The sequence below is a fragment of the Myxocyprinus asiaticus genome, chromosome 3 (genome assembly GCF_019703515.2).
Source record: "Myxocyprinus asiaticus isolate MX2 ecotype Aquarium Trade chromosome 3, UBuf_Myxa_2, whole genome shotgun sequence".
NCBI classification, from domain to species: Eukaryota; Metazoa; Chordata; class Actinopteri; order Cypriniformes; family Catostomidae; genus Myxocyprinus; species Myxocyprinus asiaticus.
This window is the reverse complement of record NC_059346.1, coordinates 25,821,911-25,840,693: the sequence shown is the minus strand read 5'-3', so window position 1 is coordinate 25,840,693 and position 18,783 is coordinate 25,821,911. Positions and strand designations below refer to the sequence as shown.

General features: G+C 41.1%; 1 protein-coding gene across 5 annotated transcripts in view; it reads left to right on the top strand.

Moving 5' to 3' along the window:
- LOC127422248 (endophilin-B2-like) overlaps positions 1 to 18,783 on the top strand; it is a 59,070-nt gene that overhangs the window by 31,461 nt on the left and 8,826 nt on the right. For all 5 annotated transcript variants that reach the window (XM_051665632.1, XM_051665623.1, XM_051665651.1 and 2 more), the window contains one exon: positions 17,700 to 17,792. In XM_051665632.1, coding sequence (XP_051521592.1) covers positions 17,700 to 17,792 — 93 coding nt within the window. The remainder of the gene's footprint in view (positions 1 to 17,699; positions 17,793 to 18,783) is intronic.

Genomic DNA, 18,783 nt, shown 5'->3' with positions numbered 1-18,783 from the left:
TCCTGAGAACGAAGAAGGCTGAGATAAGGTGAAATTCCATAAAAACGAGCTCTTCCCGAGTCTGTTCGACATAACAGGCCTTAAGCTGGAAATCAAGCGAGCTCACAGAGTTTTGGCTCCGAGATCCACTGAGGGAGACAGGCCCCGATCAATACTGGCCAAATTTCTGAGATCATCTGAAAGATCTCGTGTTACACGAAGCGAGGAGTAAAGGAAGGCTTTCTTGGAAGAACCACAGCATTTTCTTGTTCCCAGACTTTGCGAATTCAACGAGAGAATCAAGATCGATTCAAGGAATGCAAGAAACTCTTACATCAACGGAAGGTCACATTTGCAATGATGTTCCCAGCCAAATTGAGAATAGATACTAAGGATGTCTGCAAAATATTTAATGCCAACAGCAAGTGATGTCCTTCATAAAGTCAATGGAGTAAGTCATTGTGTGATGCTCTCGATGCAGCTGAGTGAGCCTGACACACTGAACATTCACTTGACTGTCCGAGGAACCTGAGCACCTATTTTGTTTCTTTTTGTGTTGGTTCCACCTAGCGGCTGGAGTTTGTTTTGTGGAATAACAATTCTTCGGGACAGTTTGTGGATGAATCTGCACGTTCTTTGTGCTTATGCCTCCTATTGGATGGAGTATGTTTTGTGGAATATTTCTTGCAAACATTGGAATGATTAGGGCATTTGTTGCACTCATGTAACAGCCGAATGGGCTGGCTCACTGAACATTCGTTTGACTGCCCGATGAAACTGAACATTCTTTTTTTTTTTTTTTTTTTTTTTTTTTTTGTGATGGTTCCACTAGCAGCTGGAGTTTGTTTTGTGGAGGAACACACCTTCGGGACAGTTATGTGGATGAATCTACACATTCTTTGTGCTTATTCCGCCTATTGGAGTTTGTTTTATACTATATTTTCTGTTGTGTAATTCCGTCTCGCAAAATTTGTGTAGAAGCACAAAAACTTGAGCAATCTGATGGCAAAGTTGTCATGTGGACTCTCATAGGCGTGCATGGACTTTTGGAGTTTGGAGGGATGGACGCCGTTTAGCACTGTGGTGCGTGGAGTTAATGTGCACTTTTTTTTTCCCCTGTTTGTTTGGTTCAGGGGGAAATTTGGGGTTTGATTGTTGCACTAATGTGGAATGTGGTCTATAATTTTATTTTTGAGACACAATCTATTTTTTCTAATATGTAAAATGTTAGTATGAGTGGATTGTCTCTCTCCATGTGGAATGTGAATGGGTTGGGGCACCCCATAAAAAGAAGGAAGGTTATTTATTTTCTTAAACGTAAGAAATATGATATAGTGTTTCTTCAAGAAATGCATCTTTCCCCGCAGGAAGCTGAAAAATTTGGGAAGATAGGTGGACATGTTTTCTTTAGTGCTGGCTTGAGTAAGAGCAGGGGAGTCATTACATTGAATTGTAGATGTTTACTTATCAATGTTTCAAACAGATTAAAGATAAATTAGGTTGAGTCATTAGGGGCAAAGGTTGATTTTTGGCTAATATTTACGCACTTAATGCTGATGATCAGGGCTTTTTTTATAGATCTTGAAGGGATGTTGCAAGCCGCTGGCACCCCTCATGATATAATATTGGGAAGAGACTTTTGATGGACTCAGTCCTTGACCATAGTGAAGCAAAAGTGTGCAAGCCCCCTAGAGCAACATTGATGCTTCACAGGATGTGTAAAAATCTTGGTCTTGCAGATATTTGGAGACTTTTGAACCCATCTGGTAGAGACTATACATTTTTTCATCTGTCCATAAGATTTACTCTAGAATAGATTTTTTTTATTTTTATATCTAAGTCCCTCATTTCATCTGTTGTGGATTGCTCAATTGGAAACATCTTAGTCTCGGATCACGCCCTGGTGAGTTTAGAGGTGTTGCCACATACGGAGAAAAAGAAATCATATAGTTGCCGCTTTAATGCATCCCTTTTGCAAAATACTGAATTCCAACAAATGTTAAAGGCTGAAATCAATGTTTATATGGATACCAACTGGTCCTCAGTATCCTCTGTGGGCATGGCTTGGGAGGCACTTAAAGCGGTTCTTAGGTGTCGGATCATATAGTATACCTCATTCCTCAAAAAGTCCAAAACATGACAATTTGTGGAGTTTGAAGGGAATATTAAAAGTGCAGAGGCGGAGCTGAAGTGCCGAATGTTGTCTGATGGCCTCAGAGAATTGACCCGATTGAAATAGATATAATACTATTTTGTTGCGGAAGGTGGAGTTTTGGCTTTTTAGGGCAAGACAGTCATACTTTGAGTCGGGGGACAAAGCAGGGAATCTTTTGGCTAGGTATATAAAGCAGAGAGCGTCTTTTTCTATCATTCCCTCAGTGAAATCTGCTGGTGGTGAAATTTTTACCTTGGCCATTGATATTAATAATTCTTTCTGTCTTGATCTTTATAATTCCACAACTTAATCTACTGATGAAGATATAAGAAACTTTACGGAACCATTAAAACTCCCTAAACTGATGACTGAGCAAAAAAATTCTATTGATTCTGAGATAACCTTGGAAGAGCTCGGGGCCAGATGGCTTTGCTGCTGAATTATTTTAGATCTTATGCTACAAAACTGGCTCCACTTTTGCTAGAATTTATATGGAATCATTAAAGAATGGAAAGCTTCTGCCAACCATGACATGAGCCCGGATCAGTCTAATACTTAAAAAGGACAAAGATCCAAGCGAATGTAAGAGTTACCGTCCAATTTCCCTGATCCAGCTAGACATTAAAATATTGTAAAAAATTTTGGCTAATTGATTAAGTTATGACATCTCTTATACATCTAGATCAGCTGGGGTTTATTCGGGGCCGCAGCTCTTCTGATAACATTAGGCGTTTCATCAATATCATGTGGTCAGTGGTGAATGATCAGACTCCATTTGCTGCCATCTCACTTGACACCAAAAAGGCATTTGATATGGTAGAATGGGATTATCTTTTTAAGATTTTGGAAATGTACGGGTTTGGTAGTACATTTATTGGATGGATTAAGTTACTTTATAGACACCCAGTAGCGGCGATACAAACAAATGGATTAATTTCAGATTATTTTACTCTGGATAGGGGCACCCGGCAGGGTTGTCCTTTTTCCCCATTATTGTTCTGTCTTGCCCTGGAACCATTAGCAGCCGCGATAAGGAAGATGATTTTCCAGGGGTGGTGGTGGGAGGTATGGAGCATAAGCTTTTGGTTTACTTGGATGATATTTTATTATTCGTCTCCGACCCCACTAGATCTATACCTTGCCTCCACAGAATTATTAATTCCTTTTCTAAGTTCTCAGGATAGAGTTAATTGATCTAAATCTGAAGCTTTGGCTTTGACAGCGTACTGCCCGGTAACGGCTTTCCAGCCGGGTGCCTTCCAGTGGCCCAAACAGGGCATTAAGTATTTGGGTATTTTATTCCCAGCAAATTGGTGCGATTTAGTCAGAGTGAATTTTGACCCTTTAATAAATAGGTTTTCGAGCGATGTGGACAGGTGGGCTTATCTATGACTGGGAAGGTTAATGTTATAAAAATTAATTGTATTCCAAAATCCAACTACCTACTACAGTCTCTCCCCACTGAAGTTCCCCTCTTTTATTTTAAACAATTTGATAGTATAGCTAAATCCTTTATCTGGAATGGTAAATGTCCTCGGATGCATTTTAATAAGTTACACAGGCCAATTGACAAAGGTGGGTTAGGTCTCCCCAAGATTTGTTTTATTATTATGCTTTTGTTCACAGACAGTTGGCGCATTGGTCACTTCCATCTGAGAGAGCCCCTCCCTGGCTCTTTTTTGAACAGGAGGTCCTTGCCCCTATCTTGCCATTGCAAAGTCTTTCTACCAAGCTGCCCAGAGAATTAAAGACATATCCCATTATCTCGCACATGCATTTAGTGTGGACAAAAGTTTCTCGCGTGTTCATTTCGGACATTTACCTGAACACTGCCGCAAGTATTTGGTTAAACTCTAAATTGTGCATTAACAAGTCCCCTTTCTGGTGGACAGAATGGCTTGAGAAGGGAGTTGCTATGCTGGGTGACCTGTATGAAAATGGATTAAGATCCTTTGAAAATATTATACAGCGGTTTGGGATTCCCAGATCTCAATTCTTCAGGTACTTACAGTTGCGCCATCTACTTTGTACCACCTTTGGGTGTAGTGCGCAGCCCCGTAAAGCAGCAGACACTCTTGAGATGGTGCTTGCTGCTTTTGGAAAGGGTCACGAGGCTTCAGCATACTATTCCTGGCTAATTCAGAGTCTAGGGGATGGGGTTTTAAAATCTCTTAAGAAGTTATGGGAGAGAGACTTGAATTTAGTACTGGAGGATGAGGAAGGGGGTAGGATTTTTAAAAATGTCAAGTCTATGTCTAGGGATGCAAGGTTGCGCCTCATTCAATTTAAGATTCTGCATCGTTTTTATTGGACTCCCTCTAGATTGTATAGGCTTGGTGTGGCGTGGGGGCGTGGTCATGTGTCGGTCTGCGGGAGAGAGCGGTAAGGCTCGTCACCTGGTTCATAATTATCTCTAACACCTGTCTCTCATTATAGTGATGGTGGAGGGAGGATTAAAAGGCATGCCAGAGCATCAGAGAGGGGAGAGAATGACCAGAAAGCACAACTGTCAGAGTGCCTGAGAGTGTGCTACATTTTTATTACCTTTATGTTTATAATGACGGTTACCATCATGTGTGTGAGAAAAAAATGAAAATTAAAGAGCTAACCTTGAACCTGCTTCGTTGTCTCCTGACTTCTCCATTATATATTGATAAAAGTTGATTCTGAGTTTTTATGTGCTGTTTGTTTAATTTGAGTTTGGAATCAATAAAAAATTGTTAATGATAATAAAACAAAAAATAATGTGAAAAATTACTATTACAATTTGAAAAAAATTCAAAGAAACTACTTAAACTACTTCAAAGAGTTCTCATCAAAAAATCCTCCATGTGCAGCAATGACAGCTTTGCAGATCCTTGGCATTCTAGCTGTCAGTTTGTTCAGATACTCATGTGGCATTTCACCCCACGCTTCCTGTAGCACTTGCTATAGATGTGGCTGTCTTGTCGGGCACTTCTCACGCACCTTATAGTCTAGCTGATCCCACAAAAGCTCAATGGGGTTAAGATACATAACACGCTCTTCCAATTATCTGTTGTCCAATGGCTGTTTCTTTGCCCATTCTAACCTTTTCTTTTTGATTTTCTGTTTCAAAAGTAGCTTTTTCTTTGTTATTCTTCCCATAAGGCCTGCACCCCTGAGTCTTCTCTTTACTGTTGTACATGAAACTGGTGTTGAGCGGGTAGAATTCAATGAAGCTGTCAGCTGATTACATGTGAGGCGTCTATTTCTCAAACTAGAGATTCTGATGTTCCACTTGTTTAGTTGTACGTCTGGCCTTCCACATCTCTTTCTGTCCTTGCCAGTTGTCCTTAGTCTTTTAAGACTGTAGTGTACACCTTTGTATAAAATCTTCAGTTTTTTGGCAATTTCAAGCATTGTATAGCCTTCATTCCTCAAAACAATGATTGACTTTCAAGAGAAAGCTGTTTCTTTTTTGCCATTTTTGACCTAATATTGACCTTAAGACATGCCAGTCTATTGCATACTGTGGCAACCCAAAAACAAACACAAAGACAATGTTAAGCTTCATTTAATGAATCAAACAGCTTTCAACTGTTTGATATAATGGCAAGTGATTTTCTAGTACCAAATTAGCAATTTAACATGATTACTCAAGGATAAGGTATTGGAGTGATGGCTGCTGGAAATGGGGTCTGTCTAGAATTGATCAAAAATGACTTTTTTCAAATAGTGATGGTGCTGTTTTTGAAATCAGTAATGTCCTGACTATACTTTGTGATCAGCTGAATGCAACTTTGGTGAATTGAAGTACCAATTTCCTTCTGAAACAGCAAAATCTGTACATTATTCCAAACGTTTGGCTGCCAGTGTATATCTCAATAATATACATATTCACATAGCATGGTATGATGGTAAAGCATTTCACTCACTTTTGTAAGATGCTGTCTTCACAGAAGTTTCGTTAGTTGTCATATTCTCCATTTATCTATGGGCAGTGGTGGCTCAGCAGTTAAAGTTCTGGGTTACTGATCAGAAGGTTGGGGGTTCAAGCCCCAGCACTGCCAAGATGCCACTGTTGGGCCCTTGAGCAAGGCCCATAGCTGCCATTAACTCCGCCCCTTCCGCTATGTACAGCAAGCCGTGTGCACTGAGTGCACGAAGTGTCCAACATTCCACACTCCATTTTGATGGTTGAAAAATTGCATCATCCGGGTACTTGTAGTACACTTATTTGTTGCATTTTCAGTGTAAACATACTGCTCGCACTACTTGTACTTCAAAATTACGTAAAATGGTGCAGAAGTGTGCGGTTTGGGACTACCACCCCTGGAGTTCGCTAGTTCGGATCCCAGGTCGTGCTGAGTGACTCCAGCCAGGTGTCTTAAGCAACCAAATTGGCCGAGTTGCTAGGGAGGTTAGAGTCACATGGGGTAACCTCCTCGTTGTCGCTATAATGTGGTTCGTTCTTGGTGGGGTGAGTTGAGCGTGGATGGTGCGGTGGATGGCCTGAAGCCTCCACATGCGCTATGTCTCCATGGTAACGCTCTCAGCAAGCCACATGATGAGATGCACGGGTTGACTGTCTCAGACACAGAGGCAGCTGGGATTTGTCCTCTGCCACCCAGATTGAGGCGAATCACTATGCGACCACGAGGACTTAAAAGCGTATTGGGAATTGGGTGTTCCAAATTGGGTGAAAAAGTTAAAAAAAGAATATATTAATATTCTTCCCAGACCCAGTAAATTGGCAATGAGGTGGTTTTATTTACGTTATTCTCCTTGCGGAAAGAGAGTAGATGAACGTAAAACAAGTATACTTTTGAATGACGAATGCACATGTCTGCTGAAGATGGCAACGGCAACCAAGCAGTGGACAAATCGAGAGAAAGGATGGCGACTTTAGTGCATATTAATGCTTTTAATGGATAACGTATGATGCTATAATTGTCATTGTATATAACACAGAGAGAGAACAACTTACATTTGTGTGACTCCAGAAATTGAAGAAAAATTTATTGAAATGGAACTGGATACAGGGGCTGCAGTATTCTTAATTTCAAAGGAAAAATATGAAAGTAATTTGTGACATTACACTGCAGCCAACTGACATAATCCTCAAATCATACAATGGAGAAGCACTTGTGCCAGCAGGGGTCATCAAAGTGGTTATAAAGTTGAACAGTCAGTCAGCACAATTACCACTGTATGTTGACAATGGTGACGCACCACCATTATTAGGTAGAGAATGGCTGAGATCAATAAAACTCAACTGGCAAGATATTAAAACGGTCAAAAACAGATGTGCAGCCACTTCGGAGACTGTGTTTAAAAGGATTTCCAAACTTTTTGAACAGGAACTTGGCACCATGAAGGGAATTGAGGTTAAAATAACACTCAATCCTGATCCTGCTCTGTCAGCCACATGTAGGATCTTACGCCATACGACCAAAGGTAGAGGCTGAGTTGACACTCTTAACAGCGTTGGGAGTGATTTCAGCAATACCGTATAGTGAGAGGGCCACACCAGTGGTTCCAGTAATAAAAAAAGATGACTCAGTGATTTTAAAGTGACACTCAACACAGCCATCTGTATATTCCACACATCAAAGACCTCTTTGCATCTCTGGCTGGCAGCCAATTGTTCATTAAGCTAGACTTATCAAATCTTTATTTACAGATGCAAGTAGAGCAGGAGTCCAAGAAATTACTCTATGTCTACTCAAAAAGGCTTATTCTGCTTTATCCTTTGGAATTGCTTCGGCACCAGCATTATTTCCTAAGCAATGGACCAAGTCCCTCTGGGACTTACAAAAACTCACTGTTATCTCAATGACATACTAATAACTGGCCGAAATGACTCAGAACACCTCAAAACACGGGACCAAGTACTCACTAGACTAGAGAAATTTGGTCTGAAACTGCAGCATGAGAAATTTGACTTTTTCAAACAGTCACTGGAGTATTTGGGCTACTACAGTGATGCAGGATAATGCTATGCAAAGATAAGAAATGGACTTGAAGTGCGGCCTGTGAAAAGTAATTCAAGAAAGCAACGGATCTCCTCATCTCACAAACAGTACTCACTGGCTGCCCGTTTGCCGTCACTCAATGGCTCCGAAACACCTTCCGGAAGTGGCTGCTGGCAGAGGACTGCGACATCGAGGGAGTTGTCGACCAGGTGGTTCTGGAGCAGCTGATCAGCGGAATGGGTCCAGTGCCACTGCCCAGCGTCACTGGAGGAAGCTGTCCAATTGGCGGAGGAGCATATGACGGTGTACCAGAGGGTGGAAGAGCCCTCCCACTCTTCGGGGATCTGAACTGTAGTCCGGATCCCCGACACTCCACAGGCTGCCCCCGATCGGGCTGGAGCATACAGGATACCAGTGTGAAGGGGAGTTCTCACCAATCTTGGTGGACAAGGGTTGTAACCAGACCAGTATCCACCAGTGCTTGGTTCAACACGATTCTTTGGGCACAACCAAAAGGGTGAGGGTTAAGTGTGTGCATGGGGATATTCACAACTACCCTATAGTGACCCTCATTATTAAATTTCGGGGAACAAAGCATAGAGTGGAGGCGGCGGTTAGTTCCCGCCTAGCCCATCCGCTAATTCTGGGAACTAATTGGCCTGTGTTCAAAAATGTGTTGAAGGGAATATGTGTGGATGGGTCCTGCATGAAGGCTGTTAGATGTGAAATGTGCGATGCTTTGGCAGGGGAGTTGGGGCCGGGGCCGTCTTTGTCAGCCCCATGTCAGGGTGACATGAGGAAGGGGGAGGCTGCAGCCCCTCCCATCCTCAGGGGACTTCCCAGAGCAGTCTAGAGAGGCATGCCTTCGACCAAGTGAAAGTTATTGATGGTCAACAACTCCAGCCAAACATCGCGTTTTCATATCCTTATTTTGCGATAATAAAAGAACGGTTGTATTGAGTGACGCAGGACGCTCAAACAAAAGAGGATACAACCCAGTTGTTAATACCGCAGAGCCGCCGGGAAATGTTGTTCCAGGCTCATTATAATCTGATGGCAGGTCACTTAGGGGAGAGGAAAACACTGAGCCAACTAATGGCCCGTTTTTATTGGCCGGGCATTCGCGGCGATTGTTCTCAGGTGGTGTGCGGCATGCCGTGAATGTCAGCTGGTGAATCCACTGGCCACCGCAAGAGCGCCATTGCACCTACTTCCATTAATCGAGGTTCCCTTTCGAAAGAATTGGCATGGACTTTGTCAGGCCATTAGACCGGACTGCATGTGGACATTGCTTTGTATTGGTCCTGGTGGACTATGCAATGCGATATCTGGAAGCGGTGCCTCTACGCAACATCTCAGCACGCAGTGTTGCGGAGGCACTCTTCAAAATTATCTCCCGAGTGGGGATTCCTCTTTTTTTTTTCTCCCAATTTGGAATGCCCAATTCCCAATGTGCTTTTAAGTCCTCGTGGTCACGTGTGATTCGCCTCAGTCCGGGTGGCAGAGCACGATTCCCAGTTGCCTCCGCGTCTGACACTGTCAACCCACGCATCTTATCACGTGGCTTGTTGTGCGCATTGCCACGGAGACTTGGCGCATGTGGAGGCTTCACGCCATCCACCGCAGCAACCATGCTCAACTCACCACGCGCCCCACCGAGAACTAACCACTTTATAGCGACCACGAGGAGGTTACCCCATGTGACTCTACCCTCCCTAGCAACTGGGCCAATTTTGTTGCTTAGGAGACCTGGCTGGAGTCACTCAGCACATCCTGGGATTCAAACTAGCGAATTCCAGGGGTGATAGCTAGCGTCTTTACCACTGAGCTACCCAGGCCCCCCTCGAGTGGGGATTCCGAAAGAAATCCTCACTGATCAAGGCACGACATTTATGTCATGAACACTCCGCAAACTCTACGAAATATTGGGTATTAAATCGGTTCGCTCCAGCGTGTACCATCTGCAGACAGATGGCCTGGTGGAGCGATTTAATAAAACCCTGATGAATATGATTCTTAAGTTCGTACACAAAGATGCTAGAAATTGGGATAAGTGGCTCGGGCCCCTGTTTTTTGCAGTACAAGAGGTCCCGCAAGCCTCCACTGGGTTTTCCCCATTTCAAGCTGCTATATGGGCGGCGCCCGCGTGGGGTACTCGATACAGGAGGTGCATGTCAAGTATACCACATCAACCTCCTGAAATTATAGAGGGAGGTGGTCCCTGTGACGTTGGCTACGGTAGTTCCGGAGAGGGCGGAGCTCGGGCCGGAGGTGAATACAAAACCCAATCATATCACCCCGGTCACTTGTGGAGACCAACTCTCACCGTATCAAGTTGCAACAGGAATTTGCAGACGTGTTTTCCCCTCTGCCGGGTCGTACAAACCTCATCCAGCACCACATCGAGACTGAGCTGGGGGTAGTGGTACGTAGCCGTCCTTACCGTCTGCCCGAACACAAAAAAAAAAAATAGTTCGGGAAGAATTGGATGCAATGCTTGATATGGGGGTAATAGAGGAATCCCACAGCGATTGGTCCAGCCCAGTTATTCTGGTTCCTAAGAGCGACGGGTCTGTACGGTTCTGTATGGATTATAGAAAAGTCAACGCAGCGTCTAAATTTGACACCTACCCAATGGAACTACACCTCCGGTGCTTAGCATGTTTCTCCATTGACGGCCATTGACGAATGTTTTTTTTACAAGAAACATTTTTATCACAAACATTTCCTTATATTTCATTACTACATGTTTTTCCGATGACCGATATTTATTTATTTATTTATTTATTTAGGCGGGCTGCTAAAAGCATGAAATGTACTTTATTTATTTATAGAACATAACCAACAACATTACAATAACAGGCACAAAAGGTTAGTAACTCCAAAGATAGGTAAAAAAAAAAAAAAAAAAAAAAAAGGTATTCACATGACACCAAGTACAGATTCATAGTACTTTACAATAGATGTAATTTTTTGCATTTTTCATAACATTAAGTGACTGCATTAAAAAGACTAGTTCGTTACAAAAAGCCTTATATGATGGAGAAGATTTAGACATTCGGCATTTATGAATAAAAAATTTGCCATTTCAAAATAATAAAGTTTAATCATTTGTCTATACTTTTGTCTTCATTTTTGTAGTAACAAACAATGTCATCAATATTATCTTTCAATTAGTTTTCGCAGACAAAGCAGAAGAACAGTCATTCCAAAATGTCTGTACAATTTGACAATCAGAAAACAAATGACATAAACAATATTTTTACAAAGAGCATTCTTTTCCAATATCCATAAACTAAAATGTTAGTGGGATACATTTTGTATAAGATCCTTAAATGCATTTCTCTGACTTTATTTGAAATTCCAAATTTGTAGGGCAACAGCCAGGACTTTCTCCTGTTAACGTTACCTAGGATGGAGTTCCAATAAAATTTCCCCCTTGGAATAACTTTCCTATTATCATGAAAGACTTGTCTAATATCTTGGTTAGTGCATCTTTGGTCAAATATATCTTTGCCTTTTACAACGAAATTACAGTCTTTATTTTCTAATTTATTATAGGCCAGGTGGCTATGCATTAGATTAATAAGCAATAAGGAATAATAATAAGGAATACCTTTGATCACTGCTAGAAATTCTTTATATTTTAAAGAAAATTTTTATTTAGACTCAATTTTAGATGATGAATCAAAAAGATCACTCAAGCAAATTATCCAATATTCCAACCATTTCGCCAAAAAAAAAAAACATTTGCCCTTAATAGTAATCAGTTCGTTGTTCCAAATTTTCGTTCTATGAGGAGAAAAATTGTGCACAAAGCACAGTTTTCAAGCCAAGAGTGTTTGCTCATGAAATCTTGACAATTTTATGGGTAATATGGTGGGTAAAAAAATAACAAGTTAACAGAAAATTGAGACCACCAACTTTCTTAAAAATATTATGGGGGATAAAAAACCAAATCGATTAAGTGTCACCAATAAATTTTTTGATCCAATTGTAGGGCTTTACTGGTTGTTTAGATCAGTGTTACTATCAGAAATAATTGATAATTATTTCTTTAGATATTAATTAATATTTAAATTAATTAATTGAATCTAACTCATTAAAACCTCATATGGGGCTCCAGTAAATGTAGTGCGCTACATTTTGGAGCGGGTTTGGTTATTAGCAATAATTAATAATTATCAAAGATAATTATTAATTATTAAAATCAATAGAACATTGATGAGAATCAATGTTAGCTTTTTCTAATCCTTTAAATCAACAATTATCAAAGATAAACGTTAATTGTTAACATCGATGAAACATTAATTAAAATTAACACTAGCTTATTGATCATTCAAATTCAACAATCATCAAAGATAGTTATCAATTATCAAAAATCAGTAGAATATTAATTAGGATTAATTTTGAAAGGGCACCACTCTGGAATCAGGGACTAATAACCAGATAGTATAACAGTCTCAATATTAGATAGGAAAATCGACATCCGAAGAATATCGATTTTCGGGAAGAAAAGCAATGAATGAACGCTTGAATCCAAGCACTGACATCCCATCAGCATGACACAGGTGTATGCAAAACACACCAAAACACTTCTCTTTGTAATATAACAAATTTTATTTATGCAGTAAAATCAATTAATAATTAATACAATGCAGTCAATAAACTTCCGACTTACAACTACAAACTAAACAGTGATATGATTAGATATGGAAACTAAAATAATCCTATAACACATAAGGTGTGTGTGTGTGTGTGTGTGTGTGTGTGTGTGTGTGTGTGTGTGTGTGTGTGTGTGTGTGTGTGTAAGGAGGGACGCGCACAAAATGGCGGACTCTCGTGGAGAGTATGTCACGCGAGACTTCTGGCCAGGGAATATGGCCGCGAATGTGGGTGGAGAGAAACCAGTCAATAGTAGCTTAGGGACAAAGCTGAGCTTTATCACGAAGCTATCTACTAGCCAAAAATGTGTGCCAGAATGTTTGTGAGGGGTCGCGTGTGCATGTGTGTGTGGTTAGTACGAGGGAGAGAGAGAATTAAGTGATGGCCCCAAAGCCGGTTTTGCAGTCGTGGGAGAGAAAGCAGCTGTTAGTTTATCACTAAGAGACACGGTGGATGGCTCGTAAACCGTCCCGCTGTCTTTGATTCTTTCATGGATAAACTCAGTTTGCCGGTCTCACCCGCGATGGCGGAAATGCACAACAGCCCAATATGGTTGGACTACAATACAGCAAATCAAATTCATGATTATTAATACCCTGAGTATTAATAATTAGCGGACATGGCGGTCCGTAAACTGTACAAGCAATAACCTTGATACACAAGAATAACACACTGTAATATTCTATCTCTGCCCAGACGTAAACCTCTTACTTGAATCGCATGAGGATGCAGAATGTGTGTTCATCCGTCCTTTAACTCAGACTCGGTTCCTCGAGGCTCGGGTGATGACGGGAGGCCGTTTCCTCGCTCTGTTGGCGGGCGGTACGGCTGCTGATTCTCGGCAGGCTGGTGGAGAAATCAGCAACGTCGACTTGATTGAAGATGGAAGAGAAATCTTTTCTCTCTTCACTTCTGCAGGCAAACGGTTGAAGATGCGGAGTGTTCGGTGGAACACAGAGTAATCCCAACTCATCCAGCGAGATGGAGATTGTGTGGCCACAGTTTCAAGTCGGACGTTACTTTGTGCCACGAGGCTGCACCTGACAGCAGCGATGAGCTGTGTCTACGCACAGCGAGCAAAGGTGCTGGAAGCAAATCCCGGAAGCATTTCAGAGGTATTTCTACTCCTGATGATGTCATGGTTGAGGTGCGTTCTGTCGTGTGCCTCATCCAATAGGAGTTGAGAGTTCGATCCTTTAGTGAGCAAGGCTTCATGGGATTTGTAGTCTGTTTTGGACTCCCTTTGTTTGATTTGAATGCCTTTGTAAAATATTTGAGCAGTTTGAATGAATTTACTTCAAAACCAAATGCATTTAAACACTGTAACAAAAAATTGTGCTCAATTGTATTGAATGCCTTATAAAAGTCCAGAAACAAAATAAGTGCATCAGTTGACATAGTGATTATAATCTAAAAGGTCCAGTACAAGCCTAAAATTACAGCTAATATGATGTTTAGCCATAAAACCAGTTTGAATTTCACTGATTATATTACATAAACCGCTTTTCAGTCTGTTTGTGTATACTAAGGCTAAAATCTTATAGTCGACATTCAGTAAAGTAATTGGTCTCAAATTATCAATTAGTAAAGGATCTTTTAAAATTAAACTAATGACTCCTTGTTTGAACTCGTTGAAACGTGCCATCACATTTCGATGTAAGTGCAGTGATAGCCTCAAGGAGTATGTTAATTTTCTCATCAATATTTTTCCTTTTTCTCCTGGAGGACTTTTGCATGGAGTACATAGAAGTGTCATTGCAAGTGGTTCTTCTGAGTCCATAGAAAGTTAGTCGAAATCTTTGCTTTCTTCAGCCACCATATTGGCTTGTATAACTTCATCCTTTTCTCTGTTTCTTTTCTTACCCATATGAGTCTGGCGAAAAGCACAACAAGATAATGTGGAGCTGTTTAACTTTTCAAACAAAAAAATGTAATCGGGGTTATATTGCATAGTTTCATGTAAATCTCGGAATTGCCTGAAGACAGCACTCACAACACGCCTGTTTGGGAGTACGCCATCTTGGCCTCCGCATGAAATGTTTTACCCCATCTCATACTGTTGATGTCACAGCTCATGCACAAACCCGAAAGCACCAGCCAAGCTCGAGCATCCACTCGCGTGAGGTCAGAAACAAACTTAATTCACATCCTTGTTTGACAGACAGCAAGAGACAACAATAAGACACATGTTCACTTCATGGATGCATGCACTTTGTGTTGTGAGGACGTTGTTTTTTTTCTTGCGGCTATAGAGCTACTACACAGAGACTACACTTCCTCTACCATAATCCTGAGCATAGGAGCTCAGCAGGGCTGTGTCTTCAGTCCAGCTCTCTACTGCCTGTTCACACATGACTGTACCCCCACCCACTCCTCCAACACCTTAATAATTTGCAGATGACACCACCCTGGTGGGACTGATATCAGACAATGATGAGACAGCATACAGGGAGGAGGTGTGCCATCTTGCCTGATGGTGTTGCGTCAACAACTTGACCCTCAACACCACAAAAACAAAAAAGATTATTGTGGACTTCAGAAGGTTCAAGGAAACAGAACATGCTGCCCTCTACATACATGGTGAGGAAGTGGAAAGAGTAGAGCACTTAAGTTCCTGGGAGTCTACATTTCATGTGATCTGACTTGGTCACAGCACACATCTTATATGGTGAAGAAGGCCCAACAGAGACTATTCTTCCTACGGAAATTGAAAAAGGCACAACTACCTAAAAAATTTATCAGGAATTTTACCATAGCACCACAGAGAGTATACTCTCCTACTGCGCCACAGTATGGTATGCTAGCTGCACTGCTGCCGACTAGAGAGAACTACAGCGTGTGGTGAAAGCAGCCCAACGGGTCATCGGACCTGAATCTGGGTGAGGTCTACATTAGTCGGCTGCAAAGAAAGCTAGAAGCATTGCCAGTGATGTAACTCACCCTGGAAAATCCCTGTTTGACTCTCTACCATCCAGCAGTTGATACAGGACAATACAGTCCCATACAAACAGACTGAGGAACAGCTTCTTTCCAAGAACTGTAGCCTCCACTATCCCTATACAGGATCATTGTGTCTAGACTGTTGGAGCACTTTCCTCACTGGAAATCACACACACGCTGCTATCAGTATTCTTTTAGTGCACCTTATTTATGGACTTGATTTAGTTATTTACTTATGCACTTTAATGATTACAACAGTCTCTTATCTTGACTTTTATCTTGTTTATATATCAATGGATTTTAATTATTGATTTGTATTACTTTCATTGTATTTTATATGCTGCTGTCTGGACTGAGCCATACAGAATTTTGTAATAAATGTAATATAATTATATAATTATAATTTTGTTACAATGACAATAAAGGAATCTGAATAACTATCTAACTCATGCCACAACTGGTGCTAAGATGGCTTTTACTTCTGGTGTGGTCGTGGGGACCCTGCGCCAACTTAGCACCACAATAGAGATTAATGGGTATGCTAACTCATAGCACTCTCCAGGTATTTTAGAGCTCCTTGGTGACAACGGCCCACAATTTTGCACTGATGAGTTCTCCCTCTTTCTGAAGGCAAATGGGTTGCAACATGTTCGCTCCACACCCTACCACCCCTCCAGGATTGAGCAAGCTGAACATTTTGTCCAAACATTCAAACATGCCTTAAAAGCTTCTAGGGCAGGGGCGTCAAACTCGGTTCCTGGAGGGCCACAGTCCAGCAGAGTTTAGCTCCAACCCTAATTAAACACACCTGAAGCAGTTAATCAAGGTCTTCAGGTGTGCTTGAAGATTACAAGGAGGCATTTTGGAGCAGGGCTGGAACTAAACTCTGCAGGGCTGCGGCCCTCCAGGAACTGAGTTTGACACCCCTGTTCTAGGGGCTTGGCTACGATTCAACAGAGTCTTGATACATTTCTGTTAATATACAGTAACAAACCATATACCACTATAAAGGAGTCGCCAGCAATGTTGTTCCTCAATCGCAAATTGAGAACACGACTGGACCTTCTTAAGCCTTGTCTGGCCAGAGCAGTTAGTCAGTCACAGAATGCTCAGCAGTTATGATGCTAAGAGCACTCCAAGTTCAGATAGTTTTGTGTTGGTGACTCAGTCCTTGTTCGTGACTACCGGAAGGGGGGGGAAATGGACACCTGGTGTGATAATGTCCTAAACTCTACTAGTCTCTTACACAGTCAATGTTAGTGCTGCAAGAAGGCGCTGGAAGTGTCACATGGATCAATTGTTGAAACATGGGGCTCAATCCTTTGACACTTAGATGGAAACATATGTTCCAACATGTTCTGAAAGTTTCCAGAAACATCCAAATCAAGAGAACACCAGTGAACAAGCTTAAACTCTGCCCCAAGCTCTCATTTAGGACAAAAGCTATTACAGAATAACATTTCCTAAATGCATTATCTTAATTGCAGATAGAAAAGGAACATGACAGAAGCAATCTAACTTGCCAAAAATCTTTAAAACGTGTCCTGTAATTAAGATAAGGTAATGTGCTTGGGAATTGTTATTCTGTAATAGCGTTTGTCCTAAATGAGATCCTGACTGAAATTACCATGCTAACCATGCAGATAAGATTATTCTAAAAGTTAGGATCTTTCTGTAATACACCCCCAATACATTACTGATGTAAATACTAATTTAAATGCCTCTGATTTGCCATTGCATTCATGTACACATCAGAAATGTCTATGATTGATTACAATGCTCAATAACTATTTTACATGTTGTACATAGAAGATTTTGAGTAGACCTACAGAACATGGAATGCTGTAATTTACACAATTAATTGTGGAAACTGTGATTGTAATCTCAATTATTTCTTGGATTAATTATCCAGCCTTATAATAAACGTTGCCATGATTGACTGAAAACAAGACTATTATGGTTTCCAGTCATTCTTGGAAACATACAACACATTTTACACAAAGCTCTGTATGTTCTGTTTTCAGAAAGAAAGAAAGCTTCTTGAGAATCGGCGCCTCGACCTGGATGTTTGCAAAGCCCGGCTCAAGAAGGCAAAGTTAGCAGAGGCCAAGGCTGCTGTAAGATTTAATTACAATTTCTTCATGTCCCTGTGCCTGTTTTTCCATCTTGGTCCTTTTGCCAGCCCCATAGCCCACTTTCTTATTTTAATCTACCTATCCATTAATTGCAATCCCTGATATTTTAAGGAACTACTTCTGAGCTATCAAAAGCACTCAAGGATTCAGGACCCTTAAGGGGCAAATTAGCAAGTACATCCTAAAGAGTGCACTCCTGGCTTTGGTTAAAGTGGAAGCCTGTGGTTTATCCCATTTACCTCATTGCTTAGATTTCCCTTTTTCATTCACAGGGGTATTTGTTATGGAAACTCTATTTTGGGAAGTATTTCAAATGTGAAGGAAGGTTAGAATTCTGTATGGGGGAGCTATGAGTCAGGGAGTGTATGCATGCAAAGGTGATTCACAGTCGACACCTTTGTGACATTTCCTTTTCCTTAGGTTTTGGGTTTTCCATTTCATTCCTGCAGTTATTCAGGAATTTGAGTCACAGGTCCTTTTATCACGTTTTTATTGTTTTAATAGCTGCATGGCCCTTGAAGGACAATGGGTGATTCCCCTCCTGTTCCTGTCTTATGTTCTGAACATCCTTTGTTAAAGCTAATCAAATGTCATCAGGAAAACAGCTGTCTAAGGGTACCTCTATAAATCTCTCATAGGAACCTTTATTATTTGTGGTTGTGAATAATTAAATAGTCTTATGACTTTTCTGGACCTGCTAAAGGTAATTTATTGTCTTTGTCAGACCTTTTCTTTTCCCATTTATACACTAACATGTCTCTTTGTTGTAATTTGCAGTGTGTGAGTGTGTTTAATCAGCTTTTTCATTCTTGGCTGTCTCCTAGTAGTAATTCCATCTGCCTCCTCTGAGGAATAGTGTTATTAGTGGCACTGTCTAACCATGTCAAGTCAAGCAACATACAGCAATAGCACGATGTGGCCTTTTTTCTTTTCTCTCTCTTTTTTTTTTTTAATCAGTCAAACGAAATGGCTG